We start from the raw sequence: 12739 nt of genomic DNA, 5'->3' as shown, positions 1-12739 counted from the left end.
AAATTCAAAATGTCGGCGGAAGAGGACACGGAGTTGAGAGATATGGTGGCTCAAACTTTAGAAAGTAAAGGTGTTCTCGGAAAAATCAGGGTAGGGAAACGTGCAATTTGAATCAAGTGTTTACGTTATCTCAAAATTTTGATAATTGGAGTACCTTTTAACTCGATTTGTCAGACCATTTTATTTCGTAAGTATGGTGAGAACACCCCACGGCAACTAACAATGACGAATTTTTGTTTCAGTTTGTAAATTTTCTTTGTGGTTTTTCAGCTAATCGATTTTAGTCCTTTTAATTGCTACTGCTTTCCATGCAAAGAAACATGCTCTTCTTCTCGATGCTGTTAAAGAAAAAAAACAAACAAACTTACAACTGAAATATAATTCTTGCTACATTTTTTTCCCTACATTTCGCTTTTCGCTTCATCAAGAATTCTACCATTCATTTGGTTCAATTATCACCTCAAAAAAATGTTTAATTTTTTTTTTTCGGAAAATCTATAGGTCGTCAGAAGGCCAGTTTTCTCGCAAGGCTTCTGTGGTTTCCGGACGAAACCACAGTTTCGGTCTATGACAGTTTTGTTGATAAAAGGCTTTGAAGCAAACAGGGCTTGTAAGTGATTTGGTACGGCAATTTAATGTTATCTAACTTTGAAGTTTCGAGAAATAGTAATATAAACATTCAAAACTAAGGTGTTTTGCTGTTCATGTTTTGAGGACAGTGAATTTGTATATGAGAATCACTTGGGGTTTCCAGCTGTTAGTTAGGTAACCAGTATATGTTCTATATTATGATGTTTCATAGGCGCAGCTTAGAGCAAGTGTCTTTCTAGCATTGGAGGAACAAGAAGTATCCGAGGTTTGTTTGATATATATTATGGAAAGTGAAATTGTGCAATTAATTAGTATTCCTGGGATAGCTTAATGACTTTAGCGCATTTGACTCTATATATGCAGCATAATTCATCATAAATTAGGGTGCTTTTCTTTAGGATGATCTGGACTAGGATCAATGATCCAAGATCACTTTGGATCTTAGTGCATAGATCAAACAAACTGATGAATCCTTGCCTAGCGTGGATTCATTGAATCCTTTGATGTACCATGATCCAAGTGATCTTGGATCATTCCAAAGAAATGCACCCTTAAATACTATTATGGCATGATTGATCTCTAGTTGCTCCTGAGCATCAACATATTGGTCATATCCAAGGTGAGTACACTTTGTTGGGAGCTAAGTTTTGACAGCACTTGCCATTTGGGCAAGTGACTCTCAAAATGCACTTGCCCGGTATAATTTTCATTCGCTCAGAAAGATGCCAACCCTTCCTCAGAAAAATCTCCACACTGGTTCATAAACCATATGTTTTTGACTGACCATTGTGTTTTCTTTCAATGAGAAGTTATGCTAAAACTCAAAGATAACTCTAACAGATTCATTTCTTAGCAAGATGATGAAATCCTCATCTCTTTTTATTATTTGTTTATTTTTATTTATTTTTTTCAGGGAAAAATCACACTTGTAAATCCTGACCTGAAGAAGTTTATAGGCACAAGTGAAGGTGAGAACTCTTATTTTGTTCGTTGTAAAAAACCTAGACAACACAACTATTTATAAAGATAAACTGTAAGTCTGTGTTCCTCACTTCTTGTCTTTATGTTCATCAGGACGTCTTGTTACAGGATTAGTAAGAGAGTTCCTGGAATATTTTGATCTTGATTTCTCCATTGCTGTATTTGATCCAGAGACTAATTTCGTAAGTGATAGCCAAATATATATGCTATTTATCTGTTAAGGAAAATAATGTTTTTCATGTTTTATACAAGTAAATTCAAATCAGTTCTTAAATATCACACTGAGTGGCCCCGGACTCTGGATTGCCTGGTCTGAGTTTGAGCACTGTGTTCTAATGAGCAAGACATTTCATGCAGGTACAGTGCTTTCTCCACCAGGATGTTAAAGTGGGTATCAGCAAATTAAATGCTGGGGAGGGTGGGGGTGGTAACTCTGTGATGGACTAACATTTCAATTGGGGGGGGAGGGGCAGTGCTGGAAATAGTTTTTCTTTAACAGGACATATGTCCTTTCAAATCTTCATTTTGGTCGGATATCATCTAAATTTGACCGGACATTAATTTGCATAATTGATTTGCATAAGTACTTGGCATAATAAAATTTATTAGCATGCTGTAAAGATTTTCAGTACAAATCGTTCAAAACGGCATTTAAATTTAATGTATTTATCATTTATGATGATTAGATGACTTTATCTACAAGATAACTGCACCAATCTCTCCTGGTTATCTCCTGATTATATGTTCTTCAAGCAAACCTGGTTTTCTATTGAATGCTACCATTACAGGGACACAGTCAGCTTTGGGACCGTGCTGACCTGGACACTTGTTTTCTCACTTTAAAAAAAGTTCACCTCCATCTGAAATCAAAGTACATCTAGAAATCCACTTCAATCTTCACAGTGTTTTGCTTGATTTTCAATCGTTTACTGAAAAACCTGTTTTTGAGTGTGCTTTTGCTCATCCTATGATACATTTTTATCATATTTGGTTAAAAACAGTATGGATTGCATCTCTGTGATATGCAAATTAGCTAAGAAATGGTATCTAATGCGCATGTGCTCCAGCTGACTGTCCCTTTAAAGCAGGAACCCATCACCAGGAGTGTGCAACTACCCCAATTATTCCTGTCCCTGCCTTTTCACAGACCCATCATGATTCATGCAGTCCAAGAGACACAATGGGTAGGCATACATGACATACTCAATGCTCAAGGGTTTGCAATGCATTATAGAGCGGTTTCAAACACGATCAGCCACTTGCAAGTTTTCCGATGTGGGGGAATCCTTTACAGCAAAGCAAAAGGATAGATTGCTTTCTTTTCTTATCTTAAATGTTATAGAAGCAAAGATCTTTGACTATGTATTTCTGGATGGACATAATGTCTAAGAAAATAACCATTATTGATTGTCAACACAGAGAAACGTAGTCGCCATTATGGTAGCCTGTGAACGCAGACATATTTTCGGCTGTCCACTAAACCAGAATTTTTGGTCCCTAAAGATGAAATTTTAGCTGTATTGGCGACCATACCGGTCACAGTTTCAAGCCTTTTAACAAAGTATCTAACTAAATTTTACAGATGGACAATAACGTGGTGCTGGTGAAATGTTCGGTCATCATGTGTGATCATAATGTGAAATTGGCCGGACATATTTAAAATTTGGTCGGACAATGTCCAAAGACCAACTGCTATTTCCAGCCCTGGGGGGTAGGAAATCTTCTTGTCAGTTCACGCTCTGGAAACCAGAAATACACTAGATCAGCCACTAGAGTAAAACACAGATTTCAATGTTAACTAATCTTCAGCCACTTATCTTCTCTAATATGTTGGAGTGGAAACACTTAGATTGTCAATAATGATTGACATTTTCAGAGTGACAAATATCCTGGAAGGAACAACCTTGCAAGAGAGTTGAAGCTCAATGATGCTGATAGTACAGCTCCTAGTCCATTACTAGCTGAAGTCGTGAAGAGACTAAAATCACCCAGCACCAGTGGTGAGGTATGTGATATATGGAGACATTATAACATGCAGTACCAGTAAACATAGACTGTGAACTGTGAACAGGCTCCTGCCAAGCACATAAAATATTAGGCAAGTTAAGAAGTGAGAGTAAGAAAAATTGCCATCTTTTCCTGTTTTAACCACTTTTGGCTTGTTCAGCTTGTCCTGGACCACACTCTGGCTTCCACTCGCTAGTTTCTTTTTTTCACCTTACACGCCAACCAGGAGCCGGTTTACTTGCTACAGTGAATATAGGCAAGCAATGCATCCAAGAGGGGTAGCAACACAGTCCTATGGTGCTAATTCATGGCACAAACACCAAATGTTGTGCATGAAATATTTTGTTTGTGAGAAGGTAAATTAAATTCATTTGATCAATATTTACCAGCAATCACCATTTGAGAGAGGACAAAGCAAATTTTCCTGCCTTTCTTTCTTTTGTGGTTACTTTCTTTTCTATTTACGTGTATTAACAGGGCATGCATGCATGTATAGTTTGATAACAAGCAGGACCTTTTCTGTTCCGTGATCTTTTATTCGTTATGAAATCTTTAGCCTTTGAAAATAGCTGACTTTTTAAAATAAGTAGTAGTAGTAGTAGTAGTAGTAGTATACTTTATTTACCCTCGGATTGTAGAGTAGCTTTAACAGCTAATGTCTCCGAGCATTTCTACAGCACAATGGGCAGAGACCAGACCACAACACCGGAAACTTCGTGCCCTGCTCTTTACGATTAGTGTGTGGGTTCTTTAACGTCCCCTGCTGACCATAACAGTGAAGATGCAGGAGACGGGGCCTACGGTTTGTCGTCCTTATCCGAGAAGACTAGAATATCTAACCATTTGCAGATGTCATTGCAAAGGCAGCATATTCTCCTCAGTTATTTTAAGACCCTGAGTGTTGGTCCAGTCTGGGGCTCGAACCCGAGACCTCCCACACGGTAGTCCGACGCTCTACCAACTGAGCTAACCGGTCGTGATCTCCAGCGACCTTTTCGAAAGAACCCTTAATGATCAAGAGTTTGAGCGTCAAAGTAGACTTTCTTCTTATACAACTTAGGCTCTGGTATACAAATGATAAAAAGTGTTTTATTTCCTTTCAATTATGAAAGATTTCAAAAGAGGCAGTTTTAACATCACCGAGACATAGTGCCCCGGATAGTCCAAGGAGTGTTAGTCCTCCTAATGGAAACAAGGTACATGTAGCTATAAAAAATCTACTCAAAGTCCCATATGGAGTCTGTGCCAAGAGCATTATTTTGAGATCTAGTTTCCCTTTATTTTTTTATTTCAGTACATTAACTTGTTCAACAGACAGGTACATTGTATAATATGTTGTAATAACTTGTTTCAGGCTTTATCCTGTCCATGAACTTGCAAAAAAAATGAATCAAACAATAGTCCCTAATATAGACCAACAACTCTGTGACAACTTGGTCAATATTTGATTCCGACAGTCACAGGAACTGGCTGCACAAGTACAAATTTAAAAAAATTATTTGGTTATTTTTAACTTTTTTTTTTATATTTTAATTGCTGCATAATTTAGCACATCACTAGATATATTTTGTTATTGGAAAAAAGAAAGTTTGAGCAAAATAAAGATGCTGATCATGAAAATCTATTTTTAAAGATAATGTGAAAATAAAAATATTAAAACTTATATGACTTTTGGATGATAATTTGGTAAGAAAAATAACTGTGTATAGAATTAACTTAACATGGTTACTAAAGTTAAAGCGTTCTTTGTTGAAGGTTGATGAAGACATTGGTGAAGTACTTAGCTCTGACATTGAGAGTGATGATAGCGTGGTAAAATTATATTAAACTGGATTCATTCAGGAATAAATGCCATCTTAGGCTTGAAACAGTTTGTGGTGCAAACAGTAATAATTATCACTTCATTACAGTCATGTTAAACTGGACAAAGATCTGTTGTTCATGTTGTTAGAGGCTTAAAAAAACTTAGCTAATAATTTATAATCTATCTTTTAATGACTAAAATACAATAGTTACTATTAGCAAGTTTATTGTAGTTGTTATCTCTGCCCTAGTGATTACAAGTTATTTAAATTCTTAGCCATAAATTTAAAAGTAAAAGATAACAAATGTAACAACTATGTATAAGTACGCAACGAGTTCAATAAAGATAAAGTAAAAGGTAAATTAAGGACTTCCTAATGCCATCTATACGCTGGTTAAAGCATGATTATTTTTGTTTCTGAATATTTGGCATTGAATCATAAAGAAGTACTGCTGATTTGCCATTGATTAAACAGTGTATGTCTTCCAAATTATTATATCGTAATAAACACAGGAGGTGATCCCTATCCAACAAGCAAAGGGTTCACACTGTCCAATTTTTTTTTACTTACATGCCAGTTTAATAATTATTGTAACTTAATCATCTTAATGTTGATCACCAACAAAACATTTCTTGGAAGGTAATTGTTAAGGTTCAAATTAAAGTGATTCTTGATTCTAATTTGGAGGATTGACAAAACCTATTACTCAAGATTAATTGTTCTTACCACATGACTGTAAACATTTTAACCTCACTTTACCAGCTGTGAAGCTTTTAGGATCTTTGTATGAGTTATTTGCCTTTTAAGCCCCCCACCTTTTATGTCTTATTTTGACAGCCTTCAAGTCCAAGACCAAGCAAAATTCCACAAAGAAAGCGAGAGGACGTTCCACAGAGAGTGCGAGATGAGAGGTCCATCAAATCCGACAAAAGCCAGCAAGACTCATTCCTTGAAAAACTAAACTCCAGCAAAGAGCAGAATTCCTTGTCAGATTCAAGAAGGGACAAAAGTGGAAAAAGGTAAATTGTGTTGTGTGCTGCGTGTGTCGTTGACTGTGGTACTGAAATTATGACATCTCTGCTTGTTAAGAAAGGCTGTTATTTTTTTCAACAATACTCAACTGGTGTAATACTATTTTTTATCAATCATCTCTGAACAAAAGTATCATGCGATACATGTACCAGGGCTCAAGAGCTGCATTTTAGCGCCCTGTCCATTTTAGCTTATTGGCCCAGTGACTAGTAATAGCTTTAAACTCACTACTAAAATGCAGTTGTCTTATTTTGCACGCGTTGCAGGCCTGTGATACTAAAAATTAGACTGTCTGGAAAAATACTCACAGTCACTTGCTGAAATTTAGTGGCATCAAATTTGCGCAATGTATTTCTCTTTTATGATGGAGTTTGAAGCTTTGAAGAAAATTTCTTTCAAATTTGAAATATGAAACTTCATGCTTTACTACTCTGTAAATAATTATTAATCAGGGCTGTGCTTTAGAAGTGCCCAGGTGCCACAGGCAACTGACTTTTGCCTGGAAAAACCCTTTCTTTTTTTTTGACTGACTTTTGACTGGAAAAAACCCACTTTTTCATATAAGCTTAAGTGCTAGGCATGCAGGATTTAATTTTTCTTGTTAATGCTAATATTTTTGGCATTGCCATTTGATTAATACAAGATTTGTGTGCATCATTAATTACATGTGTAATCTATTCAACACAGAAGCCCAGATGTCACCATTGGCAGTGACGATGGAGAAGATATTTTTGCCGATTTCCCATTAAAGACAAGGTGAGTCTGTAACACTGTGGTATGGAGTATTACACATTAAATAAGAAGGGAAAGTAAAGTCGTTTGCTAGTTACCATACCACTGCCAGAAATAATAGAATTTTACGCGTATTTTTTGTTAGTAAGGGGTCCTTTCAGTTCCAAAGTTCTCCTCAATATTTATTGGTTCTAACTCATTAAGTCTGTAGACGAAACCCGGCTTGTTGTTTAAGAAACAAGAAAACATGTACCGTGTTTCTATCGAGTTTTAGTAGAATTCTACTGATATACTAATGCAAGTGCTGCAATCTGATTGGCTGAGCCATTGCACGCTATAAGCCATTAGTGTGCAGTGGCTTGGTGTGGTCGAAAACATTGCAACGTTTCCTCGTTTCTTCGAAGTTTTGAAAGAACATTTAGAAACAAATGGATGATCAAATTCCTGAGAAGACTAAAAGGAGGGCATTTTCGGTTCTTAAATTAAAAAGCTCAAAATTTTTGACAGAAACTGATAAGCGCGCGTACGCAACTGCAAATGTAAAATTGACAATTCCGTGTAAATTCTCTAAAGCGAGAAGTTTAATACTAAGATCAGAAATAATTGGAATCGTTATTTGAAGGAAAATTCAGTTAGAATTCTACTCAAACAATTAGATTATTCGCTCTCGATTTCTATGAGACGATGGTTGATTCGGCCTTCGGCTTCATCAATTATCACCTCATAGAAGTCTCGAGCTCATAATCTAATTGTTAAATAGAAACACGAGTGGAAGTTTGGGAGAACGAGAAATGCTATGGGAGCACAAACCGTGGGCGAGTGTTTCCACAGCTTTTTTGAGTTCTCCCAAACTTTCACGAGTATTTCTATAACTCGATAGAAACACGGAGAACATGTTTTCTATTTCTTTTAGAAAACACAGCGACGAAAAAAAGGGAAACAACTTGTTTACTTTGATCATCAAAATGTAAATTCTCTTTTCTCGCGCCATCATTACGTCAACAGCCTTGTGCTAGTTCTGTGTTTCTATCGAGTTATAGAAACACGATTTTAAACCAATCAGCGCGCCTATTTTCTTAGGGCTGTTTTCTAATATGCATTCCATGTGCTGCAGCTGTTCTTAGTTAAAAATTGAACCTGGCCATTTTCGAAGATATGGAATATAGCTTACCATCGATGTTTATTTTTATTTCAGAGAAAGTCAGAAAAAGGGATCAGCAACAGAAACAGGTAAAAAAGAATCGAATTTTATAACACGAATGTGGTTTTACTCTTTTTTTTTTTTTTTTTTCGCTGATTTTTCATGCTCTAAAAATAGAGTACCTGATCACAGGTTAAATTTTGAGGATTTCACATGGTTTGTTAACTACGTAAGATTAAAACTGATACCTGTAACAGATAACTGTTTCTTGTTTTCAGCATCTAAGTCCGCTGGCGGGCTGTCATCTCTTAAGGGTGCTCCATCGCTTGGCAACAGTGGACTAGGCTCATTGAAAGGAGCCCCACCACTACCAGGAATGAATAACAATAACAGAGGTGAGTGATCTAACAAAGATCGAAACTAAATTTACTAGCGTTTGTGTTAATTTTTTTTTTAAATGGCCTGTAGCTAAGACTTACTGTTACTTACAGAACCTACCAAATCACCCAACTGGCAGGACCTCGCCGATATCGATAGCAAGATCAGTAAACTCGGATTTGGTAAGTGATAAGACTGAGCGACACGTCAATCGACGTGCATCTGAGAGATTCTTGCTGATTAGTTTTTTCTCTGGCGCGAAAATTTAAAATCTAGCAACGACCAATCAGAGACAATAGAGCTACGTCATACGGTTATCTCAATCTCGGCCCCAGAGCCCGCGCATTTTCGGTCACCGGTGAACGAAAGCGCGACGCTCTAGACGAAATCAAAAACCGGAACCAGAAAATTATCTTTCCGTTTTGATTGTGCGCTTGCGTTTAAGTTCAATAACGGTTTCTGAACATGCGTAGAGAGAGTAACCGCTGTGAGTAATGCTGGCTCACCTTCTGATTTCTCCCAGAGGTCTCGATTTCTTAGTGCTAACCGCTAACCAAAAGAATCGTGGCTTCTGGAAACAAGAATTCCGACCTATCTTTCGAGTGAGGGATGAACTGAGCGCATAGCGAAAACGGGTCGGGCATTATAAAAAGCAAAAAATCTCTAGTAGTTAATTTGCTTCTCCCCTTTCTTAAACTGTCGGTTGCAATTTCGCGCGCTTTGATGCCAACGACGTCAAAGACCGACAAGCTAAGTTGACACTGGAAACGGAGCCTGATGCCCGTGACAACAACACAAGTTGAACTTTAAAACCTAGTCACCAAATTTTCGTCGCGCCGTGCTCAACTGATAATCTTTGTATCTTTCATAAAGTTTTTACCTTATTGTATCTGTCAGATATTCCAGATGAAGAGAAAAATGGCGAAGCCAACGACTACAATGATGATTATGAGGATGATTTCAATCCGACTAGGTGCAGAGTGTTTAATTGTAATTTACTAGGAACTTTATAATTTGTTTTTGTCTTTTCACGTCTTTTTCGCATTTTAACCTAGAAAACCCGAAATACGTTCTGATCTACAGTAGTCTGAAGGTTCAACCGTCCTCTTGCGTGTAATCCCCGAGCGTCCCAGGCCCTAAAAAATAAGCAGAAAAAAATGATAACGTTGAATATTCTTTATTTTACCCAGTAAGGAAACCCAGCAGTAGTGCGGTCTAATTACTTTTTCTTCTCGGGTGTTTCTTGTTAGTGACATGAGCATTCCCGAAGACATTGATGAGCAGTTGTCGATAAGCAGTTTCCACAGCGGCAGCGCCAAGGTTCGTAATTTACTTGTAAAGTCAGAGTTCAGGATGAAACCAGAGGGATGAAATAAAAAACTTTTGGAAAAAATGCAATCATCATTTTTCATTCAGTAGGGCAAAACAAGTATCTTTTTAGAACCCCTTTCGGTGTGCGGCTGAAAATACCCCGAGCGAACAGTTTTGGATGCGAACGTTTTCAACTTTCTGTACCCTGGTCGTTAAACCCAAATGGCAGTCGCGCGGACGTAAATGGAACAGATTGTAAAGTCCTATTAAGAGTCTATTAAAGCTCGAGTTAAATTATTTGTACCGACACTGAGCCATTAGCTAGCCGTTGGTCGTGTTTACTTCCGTCGGGAAAAGAAAGAAAAAATGGCAGTTTTGTCCTTGACTCGAGAGGCACAAGCCGGGTTGACTGTCATTTCAGGGTAATTGCACTCAGAAAAGACGGAGGTTTTCGTTCCATGCTTTACGGCCGCCATACTATTATCATATGAATGTACTTGCTTTTGCCTTGATCTCAGTTTTACACTGAAACTTGTTTGTCTTCTTGTCGATAGCTGGATGATCTTCTCACCACAGACCGCACAGTGTCGCAGGCCAGTGTTGGAGATCTCGACTTCGCAGAGGATATTTTGAACTTTTGAGAAACAGTTGTTAATTAACGAAGTGCACATTTTATGGCTTGGCTTAGCGTGTTTAGTGTATTATATGTAATTTACCCTGCTGTATATTATAACCGTAAATAACAAATCAAGTATTCTATGTTACTGGGTTACTTGAGCTATCGTATGACTTTTTTGTACGCGCCATCTTGAAACTAATAATTTTGCTTTGATGCTCTTTTCACTTTTCTTCATTTCCGAATTTCAAATTTTAAGTACGATCTCGAATACCTTGTTTACTAAATAAGTCTAAAATGAGCATAGTCCAAGTCTCGTTGTAGCGGTAATTGTAACCATCTAAGAGGTCTTGTAAATATGTATTTAGCTCCAAAACTTGCCTTTTGTTTCAAAACAGTTTGGTGGCATTGATATCTTGTTGCAATGGAATCACATTTCTTGAAGAATGAACCCTCCATTTCTCAAACCTCTCGATTGCTCGAACCAAAAGTCGCTTCCGTTGGGTTTCTTTCACTGTAGTTTTAATCCGATATCTCCAGTTTCCGATATTTCGAACCAATTTCGTTTCCCCGGGAGATGCGAGAAATCAGGATTCAAGTCAGGATGTGACTGAAATTCATAGCAACTTTCGCCATTGTATTCAGTAAACAACCGAGAGACTCGGAGAACTTCTCAACATAAATTCGGCGTCTAACTGTTTTGATATTTTTGGCATTTAATTTATTTACTAAAGAGGTATTTTATTATGTATATAGTACCTGCATATGCATTGTATATTGTCGCATATAAAGACGCGAGTGACAAGGAGGCGTTTATGCTGTGAATAAAATTTTATTCGAAGAACACTGAAGTCTGTTTTGAGGGTGGCAGCCCAAAGTAAAAGGGATTGGTAACGCCATTTTATACGTCTCCAGGAATAAAAGTATTGCATGTGAACTGAAATTGAATTAAGCTTCCGAAAATAACTTAATTTGACGGGAACATATGCCTAACAGTGAAGGATGTCCTGAGTCTGGAATTGACGTAGACTTTCGAACAGGAACGGAACACTTCCGAACATAAGCCGAAGATTACAGGTCTACGACGATTTTCGAGAGGGTGGCTCGCGAAGATTGCAGAAGTTCAACCGATGTTTTCACATCTATGAAGTAGTCAAAGCGTGGGGCTTAATCTCTTACCGAGATGGCAGTCGATTTTTTGCGACCCTCTTCTGTAACCCCCACGGGAGGCTAGGGTTGGAAAAGAGTTTATATTAGGCTCATTTCGTCAGATTGTCTTTCTATTCTGACTGAGAAAATTACCTCGAGATTGGCTGAGAGCAAGCCAAGGCTTGTGCAATTTTGAGAACAATTTTCAAACATCACTCTAACGTAAATCCTTCATTGTACTCGCAATTATGATTTTAGATTAAATTGTAAGACGTGCATTTTGTACGATTACCCGATTACCTATACTCGTTTGTTTTTCTATACTCAAAAGTGACCCAAGACAATCACTAGAAATTAATATGGGAGGCCATATCAGTCAAAAGGGGTATGAGTTCACAACTGGTGACCAAGAAATCGATCGCTATCGTTGAGTTTATCGATTGGTGATTGAGATTGTCGATCGCTATGGTTAAGATTATCGATTGCTGATTGAGAATGATGGTCGCTATGGTCCAAAAAGCGATTGAATATTAAGACTGACGATTGCTATCGTCGAAAAAAAGATTGGTGTCTGAAAACGATCGTCCAGAGATTGACGATCCGGAACACCTACCGCTATGATCGAGAAATCGACTTGCAACTGAGAAATGGAAAGGCCTGGTAATAAGAGAGGGATAGTTCACGTATTTTTACATGAAGAAGTATCCCAAGAATTTACCTTGTGATCTAAGATGGCGGCTGATGATCGGAGTAGTCGAGATGTCGAGGAATTCCTTGACTCCATGAAACAATGCTTTGACGATGTTGATCAGCCGCTTACTGACGAAAATGTTTCTATTCCATTAGACTACTGAGAGAGTAGGCTAGAGGACCATTTCCAAATTGTTAGCGCAATAGCAATCGCAATACAGGGTAATGCCAGTGGTGATCTGAAGCAGACTGTTGAAGACCTGCTGTCATTTTCGGCAAAATTTGCTCCAGGAAATCCATGCCACA

At 37.7% G+C, this 12739-nt stretch overlaps 1 protein-coding gene across 3 annotated transcripts; it reads left to right on the top strand.

Moving 5' to 3' along the window:
- The first annotated feature begins 7 nt into the window (after positions 1 to 7).
- On the top strand, positions 8 to 11438 carry LOC145480595 (centrosomal protein 43-like). Of its 3 annotated transcripts, XM_081458866.1 has the most exons (15): positions 8 to 90; positions 803 to 856; positions 1505 to 1559; positions 1666 to 1754; positions 3449 to 3577; positions 4692 to 4775; positions 5335 to 5391; positions 6222 to 6403; positions 7104 to 7172; positions 8344 to 8378; positions 8568 to 8684; positions 8781 to 8849; positions 9565 to 9640; positions 9918 to 9987; positions 10533 to 11438. In XM_081458866.1, exons 1-15 carry the CDS (start codon positions 10 to 12, stop codon positions 10617 to 10619), a joined length of 1254 nt encoding a protein of 417 aa, XP_081314992.1. In that variant the 5' UTR covers positions 8 to 9; the 3' UTR covers positions 10620 to 11438. The 3 variants fall into 3 exon arrangements, with proteins under 3 accessions (XP_081314992.1, XP_081314993.1, XP_081314994.1); XM_081458867.1 differs by lacking the exon at positions 5335 to 5391; XM_081458868.1 differs by lacking the exons at positions 4692 to 4775; positions 5335 to 5391.
- Positions 11439 to 12739: the final 1301 nt, after the last annotated feature.

Source organism: Orbicella franksi, chromosome 3 (assembly GCF_964199315.1).
Source record: "Orbicella franksi chromosome 3, jaOrbFran1.1, whole genome shotgun sequence".
In the NCBI taxonomy this organism is placed as follows: domain Eukaryota; kingdom Metazoa; phylum Cnidaria; class Anthozoa; order Scleractinia; family Merulinidae; genus Orbicella; species Orbicella franksi.
Note: the sequence above shows the minus strand (reverse complement) of the source record. Positions and strands in the feature narration are given on the sequence as shown.

Coding starts and splice junctions, on each gene's coding strand:
- LOC145480595 (XM_081458866.1), top strand. CDS start 10: ATGTCGGCGGAAGAGGACACGGAGTTGAGAGATATGGTGGCTCAAACT. Junction 1,560..1,665: donor GTTTATAGGCACAAGTGAAG/GTGAGAACTCTT, acceptor TATGTTCATCAG/GACGTCTTGTTACAGGATTA. Junction 8,850..9,564: donor GATCAGTAAACTCGGATTTG/GTAAGTGATAAG, acceptor TGTATCTGTCAG/ATATTCCAGATGAAGAGAAA.